The 18,684-nt window shown below is 28.1% G+C and overlaps 2 protein-coding genes across 3 annotated transcripts in view; both read left to right on the top strand.

Moving 5' to 3' along the window:
- The window catches only part of LOC113368440 (RNA-binding protein 45), a 49,096-nt gene extending 46,871 nt beyond the window's left edge, over positions 1–2,225 (top strand). For both annotated transcript variants that reach the window (XM_026609987.1, XM_026609986.1), the window contains exon 9: positions 1,907–2,225. In XM_026609987.1, coding sequence (XP_026465772.1) covers positions 1,907–1,914 — 8 coding nt within the window. In that variant the 3' untranslated portion in view covers positions 1,915–2,225. The remainder of the gene's footprint in view (positions 1–1,906) is intronic.
- Positions 2,226–3,869: 1,644 nt separating this feature from the next.
- On the top strand, positions 3,870–5,950 carry LOC113366454 (co-chaperone protein daf-41). Its single transcript, XM_026608054.1, has 4 exons — positions 3,870–3,984; positions 4,265–4,354; positions 4,440–4,587; positions 5,405–5,950. Exons 1-4 carry the CDS (start codon positions 3,968–3,970, stop codon positions 5,678–5,680), a joined length of 531 nt encoding a protein of 176 aa, XP_026463839.1. The 5' UTR covers positions 3,870–3,967; the 3' UTR covers positions 5,681–5,950.
- Positions 5,951–18,684: the final 12,734 nt, after the last annotated feature.

Here is an 18,684-nt window from a genome sequence, read left to right as displayed (position 1 = left end):
TTCATGCTCTCTAAAACATTTCAGACTCTCCAAAACATTTTCAGACTCTCCAAAACATTTTCAGACTCTCCAAAACATTTTCAGACTCTCCAAAACATTTTCAGACTCTCCAAAACAATTTCAGACTCTCCAAAACATTTTCAGAATCAGCAAAACAATTTCAGACTCTCCAGAACATTTTCACAATCACCAAAACGTTTTCAGACTCTCCCAAAACATTTTCAGACTCTCCAAAACATTTTAAGACTCTGCCAAAACAATTCCAGACTCTGCCAAAACAATTTCAGACTCTCCAAAACAATTTCAGACTCTCCAAAACAATTTCAGACTCTCCAAAACATTTTCAGAATCAGCAAAACAATTTCAGACTCTCCAGAATATTTTCAGAATCACCAAAACATTTTCAGACTCTCCACAACATTTTCAGACTCTCCCAAAACAATTTCAGACTCTCCAAAACAATTCCAGACTCTCCCAAAACATTTTCAGACTCTCCCAAAACATTTTCAGACTCTCCCAAAACATTTTCAGACTCTCTAAAACAATTTCAGACTCTCCAAAACAATTCCAGACTCTCCAAAACATTTTCAGGCTCTCCAAAATATTTTAAGACTCTCTAACATAATTTCAGACTCTCTTAAAACTCATTTTAGTATTCTTTAAAGAAAAAATTAGACCCTATACAAGATTTTCAGACTCTTCAAAACAATTTCAGGCTCTCTAAAACATTTTCAGAATCACCAAAACAATTTCCAAACTCTCCAAAACAATTTCAGAATCACCAAAACAATTTCCAGACCTCCAAAACAATTTCAGACTCTCCAAAACATTTTCAGACTCTCTTAAAACGCATTTTAAAATTCTTTAAAAAAAATTAGTCCCTCTACAAGATTTTCAGACTCTGCAAAACATTTTCAGACGACTCTCTAAAACATTTTCAGACTCTTCCAAAATGCATTTTCAGACTCTCTAAAAACTCATTTTAAAATTCTTTAAAAAAATTAGACCCTCTGAAAATGTTTTAGAGAGTCTGAAAATCTCGTAGAGGGTCTAATTTTTTTTAAAGAATTTTAAAATGCGTTTTTGAAGAGTCTGAAATTGTTTTGGAGAGTCTGAAAATGTTTTGGAGAGTCTGAAAATTTTGTATAGGGTCTAATTTTTATAAAAAAAAAATTTAAAATGCGTTTTAAGAGAGTCTGAAATTGTTTTGGAGAGTCTGAAATTGTTTTGGAGAGTCTGAAAATGTTTTGGAGAGTCCTGAAAATATGTTAGAGAGTCTGAAAATGTTTTGGAGAGTCTTGAAAATATTTTGGAGAGTCTGAAAATGTTATGGAGAGTCTGAAAATTTGTAGAGGGTCTAATTTAAAAAAAAAATTAAAATGCGTTTTAAGAGATTCTGAAATTGTTTAGGGAGAGTCTGAAATTGTTTTGGACAGTCTGGAAATTGTTTTGAAGAGTCTGAAAATGTTTTAGAGAGTCTGAAAATGTTTTAGAGAGTCTGAAAATGTTTTAGAGAGTCTGAAAATGTTTTAGTGAGTCTGAAAATCTTGTAGACTCTTCAAAACAATTGCAGACTCTCTTGAAACGCATTTCAAATTAAAAAAAAAATAGACTACAAAATTTTCAGACTCTCTGCCACTTTTTCAGACTGTCTAAACCAACTCCAGGCTCTCTAAAACATTTTCAAACAATTCTTGCATCGTCTTTCTATTTCTACTTGATAAAAGTCACATTACAAGTTTCACTTCAACAAATTGAACTACAATATAATATTTTATCCTCTCGTACGGATTTTAGGTAGTGGAATTAAAATCTTTTGGTGTAGCAGGGTTTTATAGTAATAACTTTCTGTAAATATTTCTCTGTTGCATGTTAAATTTTAATTAATCAAATATTCTCTCCACAGACGACTAAGATGGTTTTAAAAACATGACTACAATGATGACTGAACAACTTGCATTACAATGAAAACATGAACTCGTCAACAACTAAATACACACACGAAAAGGACACAAGGAATGGACATATGAAATATGAAAAACTACGAATGTCGGAGGATGACTACTTTCTTTAACAAAGACTACTTGACAGAATATAATAATGATTCGTTTTTTAAAAAATAACACATGCTTCTTGTAATGACAGTGCGACACTTTACTAAGCATGCTTTTATAATATAACATATATATAAATTGTGTTAATAGATGTATTTTCAGGACTGGTGAACCAGCATTTAGTTTATGTATCACATATATGTATGAATAAAAGAAATTTTAATTCATGATTTAGTTTCATTTGAAGAAGTTATATTTTACCTTAAGGCAAGTTGCATGAATTTCTTGAAATGTTTTATAATTGACTTAATCAAACAAAATTGAGATTTAGGTATTTAGATAAATTTTCAACTGCTTATTCATTTAAACATTGTAATTTTCAATTGAATTTTTTCAAACACATGTGAATTATTTGTAATTATATTAATTATATTGCACAGACATGTGCCTAAAATTGTGAATTATCATTCCAATTTTTAATCAGCCAATTTTCGAATAATATTTTTTTAAAGAAACTTAAGAAAACTTTAATGTGAAATATTAAACATATTTTAAAATAAAATATAAGCATTAATCATTTAAATTAATGGTAACATTGTTTACACAACTAGAGAACTTTTGTTCACTGCTCACTTATATTTTTTCAAAATTTGATGATTTTTTAAATTAAGTATGTTCTTTATCATTTTATTAGTAAATTTCCGAATCAAAAATTAAAGTTTTCGCATATCTTCACGTTTCAGAGGTTTCTGAACATTTTGGCATGGATTTATGTGTGTGTGCGTTTTGTGTGTCCGCATTTTTTCGTCTACGTTTTCGGGCCTATGGATGAACCGATTTGAATGATTCAAAAAACATTCGATTCCTATTGATAGGGAGATGTGCTGATTAATTTTTGGCAAAGGCAGGTCCAGCCGTTACGGAGATACGGAGCGAAGAGTGCAGAAAATACAAATCGAGTTTTTGAGAGAACGGAGTATCCGATTTGAATGATCTAAAAAACATTCAATGTGTAATGATTGGGAGAAGCGGTTATTGGTTTTTGGCAAAGGTAGGTCCAGCCGTTTTGGAGATACCGAGCTAAATGTGCAAAAAATTGCAGTTTGTGAGGAAATTTAGTATCTGATTTGAATGATTCAAAGAACTTTCTGCTTGTTTTGAGAAAATAATTGCTTCTGGATTTTTTTTTGTATATTGATAATATTCCAGATTTTAATTTCAAATCTGGCTAAAGTTCTGAAGCTCGCTTATGTACTTGAAATAAATGATTTCAACTTTGTAATTCAGTTTATATAATTCTTATAAATATTAGACAATGTTACAGTATTTATATTAATTTATTTGAAAGAATTTAATATTCCTCGAACATTTTGTTACACCACTAGCTTTATCATTTAAATTAATAGCAACATTTTTTACACAACTAGAGAAGTTTTGTAGACTGCTCATTTACTGATATTTTTTCAAAATTAGATGAATTTTCAAAATTAAACGTCGTAGGGCCGTGTGTTTTTAGTATGTTCTATAAGACCATGATATCTATTGTCAAAAAAGTTTTTGAATTTTTAAAATCGTTTCAAAATTGAACACGCTGACAAACGCTGTATAGACCTCCAAAATAAAATAATATGTATATTAATATTAAGTGTATATTAATATATCTATAATAATTTATATAACTATTCATCCCAATGTTCATATTGAAAAGAACGTCTAAATCCGAATAATTATCTATTGCCGTTTAAATCACCCGCCTCTCTCACCGACTTGAACTTGCAACGATCTTTCATCCTTGTACAATTTACCTTTGGAGCTTGCTCGTTGGTCACACTGGCGGCGATTATTACATTTGTTTCTGAGTGATTTGGTTTGTCATTGTAGTACATAAAAAATATTATTTAAATATAGCAAAAATGACGACAGACACCGCGTAAGTACTCCACGATATTTATATAATGTTAATCATTCACAATCACTTGTTATTTTCACGTAAATCACAATGTTAAAGTGCATGCGGGTCGGTTAGCGTGTTTTATTCGGCCATCTTTACTGCTATTGATCACCGAAAATTCTAGAATTTAATAGTAAATCATACTTATAAACGTGTTATTAACTTAGCACATTATCCTTTACCCCGTTAACCGATTTAAGTAACCCGCGTGCCAGAACTGTTCGAGATGTTGTTGATAAAATCCAATTGTTTCCCTCAGGCTTCCACCCCCTTCAGTAATGTGGGCCCAAAGGCCGAGTGTTATATTACTTACAGTTAATTTAGAAGACTGTAGTGAACCCGAAATCAAGTAAGTAATAAAAATATATACATATACGTTCTTGTGCAAAATCCTATATCATAACCCTAAAATTTTTGATGTCGTGTTTTTGCAGATTCACACCCACTACATTTTATTTCAAAGGCACAGGTGGTGTTGATAAAAAGACGTACGAGGTCAATATTGAATTATATAAAGCTATTGACCCTGAAAATAGTCGGTTTTGCAATCGGGGGAGGTGCATAGAAGTAGTTCTCACTAAAGTAAGTAATCGAAATATGTAACTCGATATGTAGATACAGAAAACCAAGATTTTTGTATATGCGAATCATTGTAAGTCATTTTTTACTGTCGAATAAATGATTGAGACAGAAAGTAAAAATACACAAATGCATAGTTAATACAAAAGCTTGTATTTGAATGTTGATTTTTGATTAATGCAACATTTGTTGAGTAAAATTTATTGAAGACTATTTAATTAGTGAAAGATGCGAAAATTAATCAGAAATAGTCATCAACTTTACTAATTTCAGCATTTTGTAAAAAAAAAATGAACTACATCTATTGTTTTTCTCATTTAATTCAATGTGTTGTTTGTAAATACTGACAATTTATTTTAGTTAAAAGAAAAAAGGGTATGCCATAATTTTTTTTTCAATTGTTTCGTGTCTCACAAATCACAATTTTTTTTAAAAAAATACAACTTGATTAACAATCTGTATTAAAAAATAATATATGATTTTTTGAATTAAAAAGAGTTTAACAAAGACTCGTAATGTATGGGTGACTTGTTCAAGGTTGTCTAAAAATAACTAAGTATTTTCTAATAATATGCTAAAACAAGTGCATGGTATTGTGCCTTAAGGCAAATTGCTGGAACTTCCAATACCGTAATTAAAAATCTTGGTATGAAACCCAAAGAAATTTACACAAAATGTGTACACATTATAAAAATCTCTATATAGTTCTGATAATTTGATGTGCATAAGTCCAATAAACATTTTTGGCCACAAAATGACATTTTTTAAATAAATATCAATCTATAATTCCAATTTTACTAAACTGTGTCCTTTATTCTAGACAACGGAAGAAGGTGGCTACTGGCCGACCCTCACGGCAGACAAAAAGAAGCACCACTGGTTAAAAGTAGACTTCAACAAATGGCAAGACGAAGACGACAGTGGAGATGAAGGCTTGGGAGGTTTCGGAGGCGGAATGGGAGGCGGTGGCGACCTCGAAGATATGATGCGCCAAATGGGAGGCCTCGGAGGCATGGGTGGAGATAAACCGTCTTTCGATGATTTAGATGGAGACGATGAAGACTCAGATGACGGAGAAATGCCTGATTTAGCATAAGTTTGTAAGCATCGAAGTCTCGAAAAAACACCATCATTATTACATACCATATAATAAAAAAGAATTGAAAATTTATATACAAAAAAAGATACCAAATAAATTCACTGCTATTGCAGTAAAATAACCATTTAACAATTGTATTTTTTAATGTGAAGGACTTAAGTTGGAATTCGTACCGTTTGTTATATATTGGCATACAAATGCATTAAGATTAGGCTCTGAGACAGTGATTGAATGTTATTTTTGTTATTTTAAGGAAATTTAATAAAATAATTAAATTGACACATAGTTTTTAATTTTGAGTAGATGCAACAGTTTTATATCAAATAAAACTACTACTTGAAGAACAGTATTAATAAAAATTATTACTGTAACTATAAAAGACTTGAATTGATTAAAATATATATTATTATGCATTTGTGTGCGGTTGATTCAAATTAAAAATGTGGCACTATTGACTAATATCTTTCTAAATGTCTATTTATATTTAGCAATTACAAAAATAAAGTTGCTTTCGTTAAATTAAAATATACTTGCATAATGAAAGTCTGATGAAATTGGCAAAAGTGTATTCGGATCGAATTATATTTATGTAAAGGTTTCACATGGTGTAGTTAACATTACACTTGTTTTAATTTAATTGACTAATTTTTTTATAAATAAAATTTTATAACAATATTATTTGTTTATATAACAGACAGCAGATTATTTTTTACAGATTTTAAATTTTATTTTTGACAATATTTAATAACAATTGAAAGTCCCGAAAAAGAAAATGTGTGAAAGAATGATTTAAGAAAAAATGAGTGGATAATAATACTAATAATTAGGTCTAAGTGCAAAGTTACAAAATATATATTCGATATGTGAAAATCAAAGAAGTGAATTGAATAATAATTAAACTAGTGGTGTATGGCATCGTGCCTTAAGGCAAATTGCTGGTACATCCTGCAATGTGATTTAAAATTATCAAAAGCTCAGAAAAGAAAAATTATTTTTCTGTGAAATTTTGTTTTTTTTTTGAAAAATTTGAACATTGAAAAAACATGTTTGAAAACACTATTTTTTCAAAACTTAGAAATTTTTCAAAAGCTTGGAAATTTCTTGTAAGTTTTTATACCCATTCTCATCGATTGATTCAAATTACAAAACATCTAATTTTCGACCGTCAAATGGCATTTTTTAAAACTTTTCTGAACCTACCTTTGTTTTTTAAATCATTCAAATCGAACAGAAACAGCTGGACCTGCCTTTGCCAAAAACTAATCAGCACATCTCCCCATCAAAAGGAATCGAATGTTTTTTGAACTATTCAAATCGGAAATATTGTATCCATATATATACACATCCATTTTTTCATAGGTATGCTAAAATGTTCAGAAACCTCTAAAACGTGAAGAAATGTAAAAATTTTACAGATTTTACAGTTTTACAGATTTAGGAATGGATACTGTTGGACAACAATTGAAAGTGTTAAAAATTAAGGTTCAAAAACAAAAATGTGTAAAAGAATGATTTAAGAAAAATTTAATAGATAATAATACTAATAACAATTAGTTGTAAGTGCAAAGTTACAAAATATATCCGATATGTGAAAATTAAAGAATTGCATTGAATAATAATTAAACTAGTGATGTATGGCATCGTGCTTTAAGGCAAATTGCTGGTACATCCTGCAATGTGATTTAAAATTATCAAAAGCTTGAAAATTTGTTGAAAACTAATTTTTTTTTAAATTTTGAAATATTTGAAATTTCTTGAAAGTTTTTATACCCATTCTCATCGGTTGATTCAAATTACAAAACATCTAATTTTCGACCGTCAAATGGCATTTTTTTAAACTTTTCTGAACCTGCCTTTGTTTTTTAAATCATTAAAATCGAACAGAAACAGCTGGACCTGCCTTTGCCAAAAACTAATCAGCACATCTCCCCATCAAAAGGAATCGAATGTTTTTTGAACTATTCAAATCGGAAATATTGTATCCATATATATACACATCAATTTTTTCATAGGTATGCTAAAATGTTCAGAAACCTCTAAAACGTGAAGAAATGTAAAAATTTTTAATTTCGATTTTTGGACGATTACAATAATAACTTACCCTACGGGAAGTTAATAATAAAATCTGTTAATATTAATAATAATAACAATAAAATAATTAGTTAAAAATTAATGTTGGATAGATCAAAATAATGAAAAAATTAAAAACAAAGTTTCATGTTTAATATTAAACTATAGTAATCGCAAAAAAATCGAAAATAAAATTTTTTATATGTCTTTACGTTTCAGAGGTTTCTGAACATTTTGGCATACCTTAGAAAAAATGGATGTATGTGTGTGTGTGTGTATGTATGTGCGGATACAAATTTTCGTCGACGATTTCGGAAACACGGATCAACCGATTTGAATAATTTAAAAAACATTCGATTCGTATTGATAAGGAGACGTGCTGATTAGTTTTTGGCGAAGGCAGGTCTAGCCGTTCCGAAGATATGAGGCAAAAAGTGCCAAAAACGGTATCACAGTTTTTAAGAGAACGGAGCGTCCGATTTGAATAATTCAAAAAAACATTTTACTTGTATTGATGAATAATCGATAGAATTTTCATGAAGGCAGGTCTAGCGGTTTCGGAGATCTAGTGAAAAAAGTAAAAAAAAATGCCATCTGGCGGTCAAAAATGATCATTAGACATATGCACATCAAATGATCAGTTATTTTATAGAGATTTTAACAACAAGTATAAATTTTGTTTACATTTCTATGGGTTCTGTATCAATTTTATCAAGACTTGGAAAAATGATAAACTAGGCAGTTGGATTAAAAAAAAATTATCTTTATATTTTCCACCAGCTCTCCCACTATCGCCAGTAATGAAACGGGAACTCTAATAATGTTCGTGAATAACAGTACGGGAATGAGCATTGAATTGCTGGTATTGTATTAGGTATTTTGCAAATTCGAAAAATCGCATTCTAATATTATTAGTAAACAGGAATTGATTGATCGAAACAACGAAGAAAGAACAAAGTACAGGAATTGTTTTGCACGTCGAAACAATTCGCAATTCTCTCATAATCGAAATAACATTGTTGTAATGGACAGACAATCGACTCAGATTTTATTTACATTGTGTCATCGGAATATTAGTAAAAGATACATGAAATAAATAATATATTGATTTATAAACAAATCCAAAACTTGGTTGTTAAAATGATAATAAAATTTGGCCCAATTGCCTTTCATAATTAATAAACTATAATAATAAATTTATTATTATTATATTATTTTGGAACTAGTGGGGCGCATGGCATAGTGCCCTAATTGCTGGAACTTTCCGTACCAAAAATTATTTTGTTTTTAAAAGGTTAAACATTTTTGAAAAAAATTTAATCTGAAAAATTAGATTTTTGAGAAACTATAAATTTTTGACAAAAATTTACTTTTATTTGAAAAAAAGACTTTTCGAAGACAAGTGTATTTTGAAATATTTTGGAAATTCTGAACTTTTTTTCAAAGCAATCGTACTGCTTTAACTGCATAGAGACGAAATATCGAAGCGCGTAAGCGCCGCGCCGCCGTCTAACGGATAAACATTGGTGCGGAACCCATGGGAATGTAAACAAAATTTATACTTATTGTTAAAATATCTGATAATTTGATGTGCCTATGTCTAATGTTCATTTTTGACCGTCTGATGGCATTTTTTTTTACTTTTTTCACTAGATCTCCGAAACTGCTAGACCTGCCTTCATGAAAATTTTATCAGTTGTTCATCTTGTTAATACAAATAAAATGTTTTTTGAATTATTTAAAACGGACGCTCCGTTCTCTTAAAAACTGAGTTAACGTTTGTGACACTTTTTGTCCCATATCTTCGGAACGGCTAGACCTGCCTTTGTCAAAAACTAATCAGCACGTCTCCTTATCAATACGAATCGAATGTTTTTTGAATTATTCAAATCGCTTCATCCGTGTTCCCGAAATCGTCGACGAAAATTTGTATCACACACATACACACATACACACACGCACACACACACACACATACATCCATTTTTTCTATGGTATGCCAAAATATTCAGAAACCTCTGAAACGTAAAGCTATATAAAAAATTTCATTTTCGATTTTTTTTGCGATTACTATAACTTACCCTACGGGAAGTTAAAAAATCAGAATTTCCAAAATATTTAAAAATGAAGAAACATTTTTTTCAAAGTCTTTTTTGTCTAAAAAAGTCAATTTTTGTCAAAAATTCAAAATCTTTCAAAAATCTATTTTTTCAATGTTTTTTCTTTAAATTTAATCTTTCTTAAAAAAAGAATTTTTGATACGGGAAGTTCCTGCAATTTGCCTTAAAGCACGATGCAATGCCCCATTAGTTAGTTTTTGGCAAAGGCAAGTTCAACCGTTTTAGAGATACGGAACAAAAAGTGCTAAAAATGACAATTTTTGGAAGAACGGAATTTTGAAAATGCAGAAAAAATGCTAAAAATGTTATTTCTTGGTCTTTTCTTGGTTAAATTAGTTAAAATTAGTTAAATTAGGTAAAAAAAATAGGGAAAAAAGTGTAGACAGACTATTGGTAGATTAATAAATTTATAGACTATTAGGCAGGTAAACAGATGAATAAGTAGACAGGCAAACTAGGTAAACAGGTAGTAAAAAAAAATATAGAGAGATAGAAAGGTGTACAGGTAGACAAATAGGTCATATATAATTTAAAAAAAATATTGATTAAATTATTTACTTTGTCTTCATACCAAAATCCGAATAATCGTTTAGAAGAAGTATCCTTTCATACATCATAACAGAAGTATTTTATATATAATTTTTTTGTGAATTTTTCCCGTAGGGTGAATTATAGTAATTGCAAAAAATTAAAAAAATGAAAATATTTGCATATCTTTACGTTTCAAGACCTCCTGAACATTTTGGCATTAATTAGCAAAAATGGATGTAAGTATGTATGTTTGGATACAATTTTTGTCATCAACCTTATTGGAATGATTCAAAATCATTCGAATCCAACTAATAAAAATTTACTATTATAAAAATATATTATATTATCTTATAATAGTCTATAATAAATCTTATCCTAGCATAAGTTTTAGGTTTTGATGATTTATTAAGGGCGTTATGAATATATAAATATGTCGCTCTATATTATTATAGTTACAATTTGATTTCATCTCATTATTATTATCATTATTCGTGTCAATTCGAAATCCACTACAAATCCATTCTACGATCGACTTCTTTATATATTATATTATATATTGTTTTGATATTTTCAAATAGTAATTGTATTGACCTGGATGTTGAGGAAATGTATAAGATTTATGAGCGGCACAAATAGACCGACGGCCGATGGAAAAATATAATTATTAAATAAATTCCATGAGAAGAACTTTGTTTCAAGTATAAAGCATTATGAGTAAAATTCGTTCCTTAAATATTCATCCGATTGTCTCAAAAACAAGTAAATCATGGTATTTTTACCGATACTATTTAAAAGTAGAGGGCGAAAGATGTGTAACTAGTCATCACCATCACGAGACAAACAGTCACATCATCAAATTTTGAACAAAAGTATTTTTTAGTGTTGTAAGTTTTTTTGGTTTTGAGCACTGTTGTTTAGTTCACGATACTTGACTTGATTGTTTCATAAAGTTTAAAATAAAACGCATAAAACGCATTGTAGTGCGTTTGGTTTTCACAATATATTCACTAAAAAATAAAATAACATCCAACCTCGAATCGGATCACTACCATTGAATGAACCATTAAAAATTACTGAATGTTGTTTATAACAACAGATACAAATGTAAATAAAAAAATAAATAAATAAAAATATAAAATAAATAACCTAAGTGCCCTACCCTATAATAAATATTAACAAATTCTGTACATCACGCTTGAAAAGTTAATTACGTTAAATATGTGAATAGAAATATATAAGAAAAAAATGGGTTTTACACTTACACCTTCAAAATATTTGTTTTACCTATTATTTAAATAAAAGTCCCTAACATCAGGGCCGGAATTATAAATTTGGCACCCTGGGGCATTGACGAAAATGCCGCCCCATTTTTTATGAATTATTTTTCTAAAACTAAAATAACTATTTGATTGCAAAAAGAATATCATACATTACATACTTTTACTATGCCTAGATATATTTTTTCCTTATTTCCAAATTTTGCCGTTCCAGAAAATTTTCATTGCCTAATAAAGACTCAAAATTTTAAGTGAAGAAATTCAGGTGTTGATTACAAAATATTATTATTAAGACATATTGCTATTTTCTAGCTCAACTGAATTAAAATTAATATACAAAAAGTGTAAAAACAAGTTAACGATCGAATGCCATATAAAAAAAAATTTATGTTCATTTTTTACTAAAGCTAGAGTTGTATTCTTTTATTATTTCAATTACTACTTTTCCTTTCGTTGCTCGTCAGTTAATAACTTCCTTGCTCGTCAGTAAATAACTTCTCTTAACAAACTTCAGAAAGATTTATCAAAATCCGAATAATCGTTTAGGAGTATCTTTTCATACATCATTAGAGAAGAATTTTATATGCATTTTATTGTGAATTTTTCATTTTTAGCTTCTCGTAGGGTAAATGATAATAATCGGAAAAAATTCAAAAATAAAAATTTTGGAATAATTTTACGTTTCAAGACCTTCTGAACATGTTGGCACAAGTTAGAAAGAATTGGTATATGTTTGGATACAATTTTTTGTTATCAACCTATTGGAATGATTCAAAATCATTCGAATCCTACTTATGGGAATGCAAACTGATTAGTTTTTGGCAAAGACAGGTCTAGCCGTTCCGAAGATATGGGGCAAAAAGTTCCAAAAACGGTAACTCAGTTTTTGAGAGAACAGAGCGTCCGATTTGAATAATTCAAAAAACATTTTACTTGTATTAACAAGATGAAGAATTGATCAAATTTTCATGAGGGCAGGTCTAGCGGTTTCGGAGATCTAACGAAAAAAGTAAAAAAAAATGCCATTTGGCGGTCAAAAAAGATCATTAGACATATGCACATCAAATTATCAGATATTTTATAGAGATTTTAACAATAAGTATGAATTTTGTTTGCATTCCTATGGGTTCCGTACCAATGTTTATCCGTTAGACGGCGACGCGGCGCTTACGCGCTTTGATATTTTGTCTCTATGCAGTTAAAGCAGTACGATTGCTTTGAAAAAAATTTCAGAATTTCCAAAATATTTCAAAATACACCTTTTTTCAAAAAGCCTTTTTTTTTAAAAAAAAAGTAAATTTTTGTCAAAAATTTATAGTTTCTCAAAAATCTAATTTTTCACAGTAAATTTGTTTCAAAAATGTTAATCTTTTTTAAAAAAAATAATTTTTGGAACGGAAAGTTCCAGCAATTTGCCTTAAGGCACGATGCCATGCGCCCCACTAGTTAATGTTATAAAACCTTACTCTCTGCCCTACCGTGTCTCTCACTAATAAATATACACATGTAGAAAACAATGTTAATAACAAATGTATATATATATATATATATATATATATATATATATATATATATATTATATATATATATATATATATATATTGTATGTATGATAGAGAGAGGATCCCCTCTTTCGGAACGAAGCTAAAACTTTCCGAACAGGTGAACCGAACATTAAACAATTTCTCTCGCTCGAACCGCGGCGGCTCAGTCATTGTTTAACCGCCGTGCAATAAATATATCGAAATAAAAAATAATAAAAAAACAATCGAATAAATTAATAAAAAAAATAAATAAGTCCATAAACTGTGTACGTCATAAAAACAATCAGAAACTCAAAAATCAGTGCCGAAATCAAAAAGTGCGCGCGCGAGTTGGTAACGAAATTTCAAAAAAAAAAAAAAACAGTGCTCAAGTGTAAGATTGATAAGAAGTTTTATTCTACTAATACTACTAATACTTTAAATAAAAATAAATAATTTTAAAAATCACAGTACTTTATGAGATATACGTTTCCACTGATCGTTTTTTACCGTCATTAGTGCTCGAATATGATTTTTTTAAATGAAATATATTGTTTTAATTAATTATTACAAATCGTAATAAAATCTTAAAATTAGTATAATAGTAAACGTAATAGTAACATGTAAACTCTTATAGTTATCAGTGGCCTATAAATCATTTTGAAAAAAGTGCTATATTGGATTAATTACAAAATAAGAAATTCATAGCTATTATATATAGTCTTAATATTTAAAAAGACATAATAGAAATAACAGACTATAACTTCAATTCTTAATATTTTTCTTCAAATTTTAAATACATTTTTCTATGACCTCTTCAGTAATCCGTCTAATAGATATATAATTATATTAATTTTTTACTTTTAAAATGTTAAAAATGACTTCTTCATACTATCTTCAAATGCTAATATACTGTTTATTTTTTAGGAAATAAATATGTTTGCTCATACCCTAATTTTATTAAATAAGTACGTTTTATTAATAAATATATTTTGTTTCTTGCAAACGTTTAGATAGCATTTTCTCTATATAATGAAGGGTAGGGTGGGGCACAAAGGTCCAATTTAACTTTGAGAAATTATATTGTTAAAACTAATACAATTTTATTACAACAAATAACACATATCAAACAAACAACTATCTGACTATGTTCAGTAAAACTCCCAGCTAATTCATCATTGTACACATGTGTTTTTTTGCTATTTTTCAAAAATTTGTCACCTGGTCCTTTTTACCTCATAAGCAGGGGCGCAGAGGTTTGATGTCTTATTTTTAATTTTAAAAAAATTTCACGAAATATTAGCTACATTATTCAAACAATGCACAATATATACTTTATGGGTACATTTTTTACAGATATAACATTGTATACAACCTTGATCTGGTATTTCGTCAGAAATATTAATCAGCCGAGTTGGAATAACTATTTATTTAATTTATCTTTTCTAAAATTGCTTTTATCAACTTGATTTACATTTTTATTTATTATTTTTAATGTTATCTTAAATGAAACACTAGGCTTCACTCATTGAAGTGAACTCTAGTAGATAATTATTTCTTTTTTTCTTTCTTTTATTATTATTATTATTATTTTTTCTTTCGATTCCTCTCGTTTGTGTTACAATAGCTTATAAGATTAAATTGTATCTTGATTGCTATTTTAATAAATAAATAAATAAAATAAAATTTGATAAAAAATGAATTTATAAAGTTAAACCTTTGCCAAGGTAAAGTTCCAGTTGGTCCTTTTTACCCCACCCATGTGTTCAAAAAACATTCAAATAACGTATACTTAAAAATTATATTGAGGTTTCGTTAACTAAACAACAGTGCTCATGACCAAAAAAACTGACAAGGGAAGAAAATACTTTTGTTGTGAATTTTCAAACTTGACCGTTTATCTCCTGATATCAAGCTCGTAAGAATAATCTAGATAATGCCTACACCTTTTGCCCTCTACTTTCAAATATTGTTTTTAAAAAAATCGTAGTTTAACTTATTTTTAAGATATGGGTGGTGGACCTTTTTACCCGCGGACCTTTAAGCCCCGGCCTACCTTATACATCATTTTTTTAATTTTATTTTTAATACAGTACTTTAAAATATTTTCCACTGAAAATGGGTCAAACCGGGACTCAAAACTTTTGCAGGATTAACAAAAATTATTTAAAAATTTTAATAAATAGTGGATGGATAAAAAAACTAATATATATATATATAATATATATATATATATATATATATATTACTTTTCCATTATCAGTGTCCTCCAGTTAACAATGGAGAATTTAAATCAGATGACTCTCTTAAAAATATGTCAACAGTGATAAATTAGTCATTCAAAGTCGGAAGTGTTCAAGTGTTTTTAACAATATTTATTTATATATAATTATCTATATATATATATATTATAATTAATTATTAATATCAAGTGTCGTGTAGTGTTGTGAATTTCGACATCGAAACAGTGAAAATGTTCGACGTTATCGTTCCTCATAGGCAGTCGAATGTGACACAGTTTAAGGACACATCTTGGGTAAGAAAGGAATTTTGAAAAAAAAATTAAAATTATAATTTATATATATATATATATATATATATATATATATAAATATTAGGGTGGTCCTTAATATGGACGTTTTCGAATTTCTTTGCTCCCAGGGGCTCAAATAGTTCCAAATAGATAAAAAACAATTCTCTGAAAGTTTTAGCTCTTAATATTAACTTTAATATAGAGCGCAATTCAATCAAAGTTTTGTATGGAAATAGCATGAAAAAATCTTCAAAACTTTTAAAAATGTTTTTCCTATATAACTTAGCAAATAAATGAACGAGTTTTATTAAAAAATCGACGCTCTACAAAACAAATTATGAAAAATCCTGTTTTGCAGAGCGTCGAATTTTCAATAAAAAATGACACGAATTGTCACTTTGAATTCATTTGTCCCTAAGTTATACCTAAAATTTTTTTTTTAATTTTCAAATTTTTTCCATTAATAAAAGTTAAGAAGGGTATCACAAAAACAATTATTTTATTTCCATACTCGAATAGAGTATTAATAAATACTAATAATAATAAATAAATTGATAAAAATAGAATATTCAATATTCATAATTTTTCTGGTACAAAATTAATTCCTTGTTCGAACCGCCTATTTACATTAATTAGAACTTATTTCATTTGTTCATAATTTACTACAGTTTCAGTTTTGGAAAATAAAAATTATGTTTAAAGTAATTGATTTAGATATTGATTATAATTTTCTGATTTATATATTAATTTTGATTTGTCTAAATCAACAATATTAGTTGGACTCGTTTCTCAAAATACTTGATATATTTCTAGAATTATTGTAGAAGAGTTTTATTAATAATTTTATAGATTATTTTCACGTAGTTCATTTAGAATTATGACTGGATGCTTTTTTCTTGGAATATTAAGAGTCATTAGTAAGACGACGCGATGTTCATAATAGATTGTAATAGACATATGTTTGTATTTTTAATATATACATATATATACATACATATATATATATACATATATATATATATATATATATACATTTATATATATATATATATATATATATATTATAAAATGTATATATGTATATATTTCTGGATCATTTGTGTACATATTGCATGCAGTGTTCATATTTGTTATTGCAGAGGTGATTTACAAAAATATTACGTAAATGTCATTTGAGCACTTTAACAAATGCATATAAAAATTATATATATATATATATATATATATATATTAATATCTTAACTTTATTAAATAAATCACCAATCTCCCAATTAAAATCATATTGTAAAAAAAATCTCTAACAATAAGTTAAAGTCTTATCGATTTTTCTCCAGTTAAAAATTAATAAAGTTCTAATTTTAAACGTAAAAATAATTTAAAAAAAATATTAATAATTCTAAAAAAATATCAATTATTACTGGTAAGTAACTCCTAACCAACTTCTACAAATTTATTAATTTGATTCAAGAGTTCTAATATTTTTTAATACATATAATATAAAGCAAGACCCCAGGCTGATTAACTGTTTTTTTTTGAAAATTCGATAAAAATACTACTGAATATTTTCTAATTTTTTTTTTTACTTGTAAGTACAATCTTCCGATTAATAATAGGATACTTTTAAACCAAAAAGAAATTTGAGAAGATATTTAGTACTTTTTTTACTAATTTCATAAAAAAGGGTATTTGGCGGACTCTATTAACACATGTTATAATTGCTGTTAAAATAAAAACTTACATATAATACTATAGGGTCAAAAAGGGCTTATTAAAGGGCGCTGGTAAAAAGTTCCACCACCTCAAAAACAAGTAAAGTTAGGAATTTTTAACAAAAAATATTGAAAGTCGAGGGAAAAAGATGTATAACCAGGCACCACCTTGATTCTAACAAAATGGCTATCGGGAGATATACAGCAAAATCCGTAGTAATATTTCCAAAATAAGAAGTATTTCCTTCTTTTGTTAGTTTTTTTTGGCTGTAAGCACTGTTGTTTAGTTTACGAGACCTTAATATAATTTTTTGAAACTCCATAACAAAGTATTTTTTTAGTTGTTAGTTTTTTTTTGCTGTGAGCACTGTTGTTTAGTTTACGAGACCTCAACATAATTTTTTGAAAATCCATAGCAAAAACATCATTTTTAGTTGTTAGTTTTTTGGTCGTGAGCACTGTTGTTTAATTTACGAGACCTCAATATAATTTTTAAGTATGTAAGTTATTTAATTGTATTTGTTGACAGTTTGTCACTACCAACTCATACGAAATTAGACCCATAAAATAGCCATAACATTTCTATCTTATCCAAAAATTGGCCCCCCAACAAAATAATTAACATTTTTTACTTTCAGAAGGAGAAGTTTGTTTTCATAAAAAATTCGATTTGCTAATTTTATGTTTTCTCAACGTTTCAAGCCATTCTGAATCGAATGAGACAGAATTTAAGGAAAAAGTATGTGTGTGTGTATGTGAACAGATTTTTGCCGTAAATCGACGTTTTCTCAAAAACGGCTGGACTGATTTCAAAAATTTCAGCGATTTATAGCGATAACTTTATTTTCGAAATAAATAGTTGAAAATGTTATCTAAGTATCTAATATTCAATTTCGGTCGATTACGTCAATTCTTTCACATTTCGGGAAGTTCATGCAACTTGCCTTAAGGCTAAATGCCACTTTCAACTAGTTCAAAAATAATGCACCAAAGAAATTTTAAAGTTTCAAAACAATAATTTTAGAAAAATGACACAATTTATAGTTTCGTTTGGTCTAAGATTACAATACAGTTATTCTTTTTAAATTATCGTTTGACTTTTAACACAAACGTGTTATTTATGAAACACAAAAAAAACTCTAAGGCAATAATTTAAATGTTCGGTGTGTGTAAATTGTATTGTGTAATATTATTGTTGTTACGTTAAGTTTTGTGCCGATATGTGATTGAAAACGAGT

Source organism: Ctenocephalides felis, unplaced genomic scaffold, assembly GCF_003426905.1.
Source record: "Ctenocephalides felis isolate EL2017-DRISC unplaced genomic scaffold, ASM342690v1 CF-g0.4_SCAFFOLD_01170, whole genome shotgun sequence".
NCBI classification, from domain to species: Eukaryota; Metazoa; Arthropoda; class Insecta; order Siphonaptera; family Pulicidae; genus Ctenocephalides; species Ctenocephalides felis.
The sequence above is the reverse complement of the archived record's forward strand: the minus strand, read 5'-3'. Positions and strand labels throughout refer to the sequence as shown.